The 9085-nt window shown below is 32.3% G+C and overlaps 1 protein-coding gene across 1 annotated transcript in view; it reads left to right on the forward strand.

Moving 5' to 3' along the window:
- The first annotated feature begins 1105 nt into the window (after nt 1-1105).
- The window catches only part of Dis3 (exosome complex exonuclease RRP44-like protein Dis3), a 38216-nt gene continuing 30236 nt past the window's right edge, over nt 1106-9085 (forward strand). The window contains exons 1-6 of the mRNA XM_014432924.3: nt 1106-1315; nt 1389-1559; nt 2915-3072; nt 5079-5251; nt 5855-6078; nt 8360-8474. Of these exons, the coding sequence (XP_014288410.1) occupies nt 1262-1315; nt 1389-1559; nt 2915-3072; nt 5079-5251; nt 5855-6078; nt 8360-8474 (895 nt within the window). The 5' untranslated portion in view covers nt 1106-1261. The remainder of the gene's footprint in view (nt 1316-1388; nt 1560-2914; nt 3073-5078; nt 5252-5854; nt 6079-8359; nt 8475-9085) is intronic.

Below are 9085 nucleotides of genomic sequence, written 5' to 3' on the forward strand. Positions count from 1 at the left end.
GTCATTCTAATAATATTAATAAAATTTAATGTTGGTTTATATAGGCTAGTAGTTTTATCCTTTCTCAGACTATAAAAGGACTTTTGAGAAAAACAATTTAAATTACTTATGACCTTTTATTTATACAAGGTTTTCCCAGTCAAGGAATATATACAGAGAAGATTTAACCAAAACTGATTTCGTTACGGCGGTGTTAGTGATAACTGAGGGTCTTGGGAGAGCATTAAAAAAAAAAATTAGTTTTCTTTTAATGTTCATTACAAACAGTGATGAGAAAAGCATAAAAATATAAAAAAATCTAAAAGACATGAAATACTTCACTACCATTATAATTGAAATTCTTTTGAGAATCACCCATATTCACGTAGGTAATTAAAATTTGACATCTTGGACCCAGAAACAAATTTCCCCATGTTAATTAATAAGCTCAATATTATCTGGAAATATACCAGTCCTCTAACATAATGTGACATATTTTATAGCAGTTATTCCCATTATTTCTTCCTTCTCCTATTCACCCAATCGGCTGCTTGGTCTACTCCACTTTTTCATTGTATAAGATCCCGCAGTGGGCCGAAGTACAGACCAAGACCAGTATTTATTAGTCGTTGTATTGTTTATTTTCCACAACGAGATCACCCATCTCTCCCTACATCTAATAATTGACCAAATAGCTCAATATGATCTCTGTCCTCCTTGATCGATAATTAAGGCAGAACGACGTCCATGGATACTGTCCTGCTTTTCAATAAAGCAGTATCTTCCAAAGTCAGTTTTGAGATTAAAAATTCACACTGTCGTTAGAAAAACTACTTATTTAGTTATAATAATTCTCTTAATTCAAATACATTGCATTTATTCCAAGAAAATTGTTGACTCATCATAAATGTGTAAGTTGTGACTTTTCCGATTAGTAAGATATTGCGTTCTTCAGAAGCAAGGCAAGATCCTAGTAAGTTAATCTTAAATAGCTTATTTTTTCCTCAATGATTGTTTTGGGAGGGAGCGCTTCCACATCTCCTATCCACCCCCTCTCTTGGAAATAGAATAGCTACTTCAGAACCGAGTGTTCAGTACCGAACTGATTTGAAGTGTCGTAGGATCCTTAGTCTTTGGTAGAGAGCAGTTGCCTACCTACCATTATACAACCTTCCATCACTGTTATCGTTGTAAAGGTTTTGTTTACTGTTTACTCACGTGGAGTTGTATTTTTGTTGCAATTTGTTTTTTTTGATGCCAGTTGTTCCATCTTTCGTAAAACATGTTAACCAGAAAGGTTTTTTATAAACAAAGCAAAAAAGGGACAATTTTAAAGGTCGGTCGTTGGAACTGTATTGTTAAACTCAACCAACATCTTTCAACTTTTGAGAATATATTTATTATTTCAGATTGTCAGAGAACATTATCTACGTAAAGATATTTGGTGTGGCTGTAAAGGATGCTTGAAATGTGCTCTTGAAGAAAAAGATGTGGTATTGGATGCCTGTCCTGTTTCTAAATGTTCTTTATTATCAGAGCCACATTATATTTTTTTGGACACCAATGCTGTATTGGATCAGGTATCTATTTTGTGTTAATAATTTAACCTGTAATGTTGGGATAGAGTTGTCTGCAGCTGCAAAACTTTGCGTAAAATAAGATCTGCAAATATTACAATGGATACATTTGCTAATGCTATTCAACTATAACCTCAACCTGTGATCTTACTGAATTTTCCACAATCTAGATGGGTTACACCATGGGGTTATACTTATGTTTCGGTTTTTTCATTTTGTTTGATGTATAATATGAAGATGGACTGTTCATTAGTCACAGTCCTCATCAACACAAATGTAATGCTTTCTTGTTGTAGTTATAAAATCCGTTCAATTATTATATTTCAAACCAATCATATTAATGATCTCGCTTAGTCTTTTGTGTTATTAGTGACAAAATTGAAATGTAGGAATTGCAAGGATTGGGTTTTTCCAAAAAGTGACTAAGGTGATAAGTATTGACGTGGTTAAGTTAGGAAGACATCTCAACTGGTAGTTAGTTAACTTAAGTAGTTATTTAGTAATACTATCACTATTATTAATGTTTGTTGTATTTTGTGTAAAACAACTTGATGTTATAGTGTAGTAACGGTTGTTTTCATATTGCTTACCCATGTATCAATATTATTGATATAAATAAATCACATGAAGTACACTAAGTGAAACTTTAATTTTTACTTCCCAACTCAGCTGACTATGGCCTTAATCATTGTCTTGTTCTTGATCAAAAAGTAAACCTGGATACCGAGTCAACTTGTCACCCTCAAAATTGACATATTGCCTCCCATTCTCATTATTAAAAGCCATACTGATTTGGAACGTCTATCCAGCTCCAGTATTGCCTTATAGGTCATTCACACAGAAAGGGGCAGTTAGAGTTCTAGTGATTAAAATTAAAAAAAAAAAAAAGTATTTCAATAAAGTTAAAAAAAAAAAATAGGTATAGTTTTTCAAACTCTTTAATTGAAATTCAATGATCATTCAAACAATAAGTATTTTATTTATGATAACAATAAATAAGAAAGAAGCTATGACAGGGTCATTCCTCACTAGAATATTGAGTTTGAACATGACAGAGCCAGGAAGTATGAAATTTTAACGAATTTTCTCTACAAATGAACTATTTGAAAGCTAAAAGAAAAATTTCACTTTTAGATTCAGTTTTATCTCACAATTTGAAAATTTTCTAGGTATGATATGAGACCCTTCCAGGAAATGAACATTACACGCTATTCCCATTACCTTACTTGACATTTGTCTGTGACTGTTCTCTGTTTTTACAATGTAATAATATGATAAGCATCATGAATAATATCTCTCAGACCAGAAACATTACATATTAAAAAATTTCTGTGTACTAATTTGGTTCTTTGTTTTAGATTGATGCCATTGAGGATCCATATTTGGAAAATATTGTCATTTCTCAAACGGTATTAGATGAAGTTAAACACAGGAGTTCTTCTGTTTTCAAAAGACTCAAAGAAGTTATTTTTGACAAGAAAAGAAAAGTATATGTTTTTGTTAATGAACATCTGAAGTAAGTATTACAGATGATAAGTTCAGGAACTGAACAAACTATCTCTACTTCTCTACTTTTCCAAAGTGTTGTAACGCAACAATACACTTAATTTAACTTTGATACTAAACCTAAGAATGATACTTGTTTTTAGCAGAATATAGCAGATTTTCACCAAAATAATAATTAAAAAGTATAAAAATAAAAGGCCATCAAAATGTTAATATTACCTAAGATTTGTCAAAAAGTAGAGACTGTTTGTTTTGATCCTATACTACTCGAATATTTATTTATCGTTTTTCTTTAATTTTGTGCCCACCTTTCCATAAGTTAAAATTCAGCTTGCAAAAGTGAGTTGTTAAAGCTGGCCAATAAGTGATCTTCAATTTAATTTATTCCAAAGCAAGAGGATAGTGGAAATAGGATACAGCTATAAGGCCTCGTAGATAAATAGGATACAGCAATAAGGCCTCATAGATAAATACGATGCAGCTATAAGGCCTCATAGATGAATAGGATACAGCTATAAGGCCTCATAGATAAATAGGGTGTTCGACATTCAGTGCTGTTACATTTAAATGGATATATCCAGATTTTTTAAATGTGATGCTATAACATTTCAAATAATGGTCACATCCAGTTTTTCCCGATGTCTGATAATTTAGAAAATAAAATCAAAATTGTTGAGAAATTTCATCTCCAATAAGTTGTTAAAGTAACTGCTAGTTGTCTTAAGAACTACCAGAAAGCACTACCTAAGATGACTCTGTATTTAGTATGCAGTCTTTTATGATTATGACATTGGTTCTGATGTTTACTGAGTGTACTGTGATGTGACAAAATATATATTTAATACTATTGAAATTTACATAGGTTGGACTATAGACTATTAATTATACATTAAACTATTACATACAATGACTATTTCTTGCTGTTATTGTGAGATGATTGTTGGATGATGGTACTGTTGCTAATTTTGCTTGCCCATTCTTCTCTCTGCCTCCTGGAGGGCCATTAGACTCCTGGTCTCTTCTACTCACTCCATTTGGCTAATGAAGAGTTTAAGAGTAGAAAAATTCCTTTAACTTTTGAGAATAAAGATGGCGGATTGTCTATTCATTTCCCTCTTTTTCAAAGTAATGTCCTTGGTTCGTCCATAGTTCAGATGGTTAGGCCTAGGTCTATCGTTCTGAGATCTGAGGGTGGTGCCGGTGTTCGATTCAGGCTTTCATTAAGTGGCGGTCTCACAAAATGAAAAACTTGACCCCCAACCATGGCAAGTATAGGTTAGTCACTTGTAGATAACTAGGCAAACATAACCTTTGCTATGGATTGCCCTAAAAAAAAAGTAATGGCCGTTGGTCAACTCTGCCAACAGAAAGCAGCACATGAGCTAGTAGTGCCTTATATATATGATTGAATTTGTTCAGGGGGGTTCCCTGAACACATTTAAAACACTACAGTAATAATAATAATCAGAATTCTGTACTTTAGTCTTAAAACATCCAATTACTGTTTACACTTTAAAGTTGAAATGAGAACCAATTTTGCGTCGAGATGGTATGAATTAGTGAATTTCCCAAATTTTTTACATTTATAAAAATAAGTTTAGAGCTATAGAGAGTTAGGACCAACAGTGCCACTAATAGAGAGTTAGGAGCTACAGTGCCGCTAATAGTTAGTGATGGAAACAGGAAGAAAGTTAGATTTATTGCAGGAACCCGCTATGAGATCTTGCTTGATGGGCTTCTGTAATAAATGTAATTTTTACTGAAAATTAAAACAAAAAATTGAATGGTAGGTAACAGTTTTTGCTTAAAAGTGTGCCTTAACAATATCAGACACTGAATCTGTAATAAACTTTAATTCTGTAAAAATGCCTGTTGATGTGTTTCTGAAATAAACTATCATTTTGAAAGCTAATCTCAATGTACATTGCAAGTTTTTATTACTTAATTTTACCTTATTAATTCAGTTTTTTTACCTTTAGTTTTATAACCTAATAATGTTTATCGATATTTTTCTAGAGCAACTTATATTGAAAGAAGAGTTGGAGAGACTGTAAATGACAGAAATGACCGTGCTATAAGAAAAGCTGCAAGTTGGTATCAGGAACACACCGGCGTCAAGTCAGTTTTGCTGTCTGATGATATCGCTAATCGTGAAAAAGCTCTTGAGAAAGGAATTTTTGCATTTTCATGTAAATAATGGCAATTATTAATTTAAGCTAACTATATAAATTGTATATTGCAATGAAATTTACTTATGGGAAGATGGTCAGGTGAGAGGGAAAAGGGAGGAGGGGTGGTTAGTGAAGAACACAAATAAGCAAATAATAGCATTTTTAAAACGTTATGAAAACTTTATTAGTTTAAGCTAACTATATAAATTGCATATTGAAATGGAATTTACTTATGGGATGATGGTCGGAGAGGGGTAAAACTTGTTCACACGAGTTATGACACTTGATGTTAGAACCTGGCTCCAGGCAATAAAGGCCTGAAAAATTCTGGCCGATACAATGGCACAAATAAATAAGGTATTACTTTTTTGTATTCTTTACTCACCACTCCCCCAACCATCTTCTCATATAAGTTTTATTTATTTGTATTCTTTAATCAATGCTCCCCCAACCATTTTCTCATAAAATAACTTTTATTTATCTGTGTTATGGACTGGTTGCAACCTTTTGATCAAATAGTTTAATAGTCTGTAAAAATTAGCTAAAATAAGAACTAAAGAAGTACTCCATTCATTTAAGAATTTATAAATTATTATTGAAATAGTTTTTATTTTCTCTTAGTGAGTGATTATGCTGAAGCAACAGATTCAGTGACACTTAGTGAGAGACTATGCGCAAAAAGATGGAGTGAGAGGAGAGGTGAAGATTCGACAGATGTCTTCCCTGCCCATCTTCCTCCTGCAGCTGTTCACCATGGCCTAAAAGCTGGTCTTCTGTTGCAAGGGGTGTATTATGCTTCCAAGGAGAACTGCTTAGAAGCTACTGTCGTCACAGATAAGCATAATGTACCTATTATTCTGTTATTGTTAAAAATTAAGGATTATTTCTATGGAGTTAAAACATTAACATTTGTTTTTAATTATGAAATTACTTTCTCTGGTTGAGAATGAAGATAGTAATGTACTGTGTTAATGAAGATAGTAATGTACTGTGTTAATGAAGATAGTAATGTACTGTGTTAATGAACATTGTAATGTACTGTGTTAATGAACATTGTAATGTACTGTGTTAATGCTTACCAACAGTTGAGTCTAATATTGAAATCTTCATTCTTGATCAAGGCCTACAACCTAACACGCATTAAAGCAGTGCATTGCTTTACATCGAGTTTCTTTTCTAACTATTCAAAACCATCCTCTCTTTTATTTCATTTATAGTCCATTATATTTTCATAATACTGTCAAAGCTCAATAAGCCGATAAAACTTGATATTCTGAAGTTTACTCCAATTTCCAATGCATTATAAATAAAATTGAACTTAGTAACTTTAAATCGAGACTATAACACAAAATTAAAATTACAATAGGAAAATCCCTCCAAGGAAAGACTCCATTAATTGTATTAGGAAGGTCAAGATGTCTACATATGATTGTATTGTAAGTCTACTTTTTTGACTGTCATTGTTTACTTTGTGAGTTAGTGAGCTTCTTTTCACTTTCATGTTGAAAAATAGTTTATTATTCTGGGACCAAGTCCCTTTTGAAAAATTTTGAGGTTTAGCAATATATTGGCTAAAAACAGTTAGACCAAAACAAATTAGTTTCAGAATTTACAAATAATAAATGCTTATGTTCAATATTGTTATAACATGTATTCAGTTTGGAGAAGAATAAGGTGGCCAAACAGAAGCGATTTAAGCTAGGAAATTGTTAGTGCTTGGTGTATTTATAGGGAATGTAGTTCCAGTGGAAGGCAGCTCTGAAAAAGAAGGATTTGTCAAACAGCGGTTTAGTGAGGTGGTGAGCATAACGTGGATAGAAAGGGCTTGATAGTATGGGATTGGATCGAGGATTTGAAATGCAGGTTTTGTAGGATATAGGAAGCGCACTGAGTTCTAATTACTGGGAATAGGAAAATACTGACATTGATAGGAAGGGTAGAGTCATTTCAACTAGGTCTAATAGTAGGTTGTATTTCTAGTGATCTCAAAGCATAACATTGAACAATTCATAGGATGTTAAAGTTTAGCTTTGAGTTCACCTGAGGTGCGTTCGTATACCAGGTAGCCATAGTCAAAGTAGTGGAAAACAAAGGAGAAAACTAAGTGTTGATGGGTTCTATGTGGAAAGAGGTGCTTTAGGATTGGTTCGCACTATGCAAACAATGAAGATGTGAAACGTTACTTAAATAAAGTTGTATCATTGACTGATCCAAATAAAAACAAAAAAATATATACATATATTAAATTTTATCTCATAGAAAACTCAATAATTTGAAATCGATTTTCAGTGAACCTGATTACTTAAAAAATTCAGTATCTCAAAAATTTAATTACTCAAAGTAAAATAGACCTCCCTTCAACTTGGATTTATAAGTTTTCACTATATGTAATGAAGTACAATTATATAGTTTCTACTTTGATATTTGAGGTGAGAATTTAATGACCTCAAAACAACTTTTTTAACCATTGATATTTCTTTCTTACAGTGAATGTTTCCTACTGTGGTCAATTGATGGTTATGTTTTCAACTGTGGTCAATCAATGGTTATGTTTCCAACTGTGGACAATCTATGGTTATGTTTCATACTGTGGACAATTGATGGTTATGTTTTCAACTGTAGTCAATCGATGGCTATATTTCCAACTGTGGACAATCGATGGTTATGTTTCATACTGTTGACAATAGATGGTTATGTTTTCAACTGTGGTCAATCGATGGTTATGTTTCCAACTGTGGTCAATCGATGGTTATGTTTCATACTGTGGACAATTGGTGGTTATGTTTCATACTGTGGACAATTGATGGTTATGTTTTCAACTGTGGTCAATCGATGGTTATGTTTCATACTGTTGACAATAGATGGTTATGTTTTCAACTGTAGTCAATCGATGGCTATATTTCCAACTGTGGACAATCGATGGTTATGTTTCATACTGTGGACAATTGATGATTATGTTTCCCATTATGATCTATTGATGGTGGTGTTTCCTACTGTGGTCAATTGAAAATTATTTTATAACAAATTAATTTCAATAAAAATGTTTTTACTTTAATTTTATTACTGTGCAATAACATATGATTGGTAACATTCAAAGTTTAAATTCATGACTTCATTGTTATACAGATATTAATCCAAGGAAGGGCAAGTTTGAATCGTGCAATAGATGGTGACACTGTTGCTGTTGAGTTATTACCGAAAGAAGATTGGGTCGCTCCATCAAATCTAGTCATTGAATCAGGTTAGAAATATTGTAAGCCCATAACTCTGATGTTATGGTTTATTTCCTTATGCTTTTTTTATTTATTATTTTCATTTTAATTCTTACCTTAGTCTTTTTCAAAACTGGTAAAATGGGGAATATTTAAAAGTCTTGTAAAATTGGTCAACATCAGGCCCTCAAATCAGAATTATTTTTGTTATCCTAATACAATAATTATAACTTCTTTACAAATAATGATTTATTATTAATAAAAGAGGAATTAAATAATCAATTTTTTATTAAAAGTAAAAAAGATGTTTTCGCTCCTGAGCAAATTATGTAGGACAGCTGAGGTGCTTTAGTATTGGGCTCGTGCTGAAGAAATTCTTCATTTAAGAAGAATTTGATTATTTTATCGTACTACCAACAGTCAAGCTTGCTTCACTTTTATCTCTTTGTTTGTTATCTCAATGTGATATTATTTCTATTAATGATGAGGTGTAGATAGTTGACCGTAGATTAATGATTGGAGAAGTTTGTTGGAGGGGGAGTACAGTCAGAAAAGAACAACATAAATAAACAAAACCATATTTATTTATTTTATGCCGACGTTTCGACCTGAGTTTCAGGTCTTCATCAGGGCTATAGAA

This window comes from Halyomorpha halys, unplaced genomic scaffold, assembly GCF_000696795.3.
Source record: "Halyomorpha halys isolate HHAL.00 unplaced genomic scaffold, Hhal_1.1 Scaffold1129.1, whole genome shotgun sequence".
Taxonomy (NCBI): domain Eukaryota; kingdom Metazoa; phylum Arthropoda; class Insecta; order Hemiptera; family Pentatomidae; genus Halyomorpha; species Halyomorpha halys.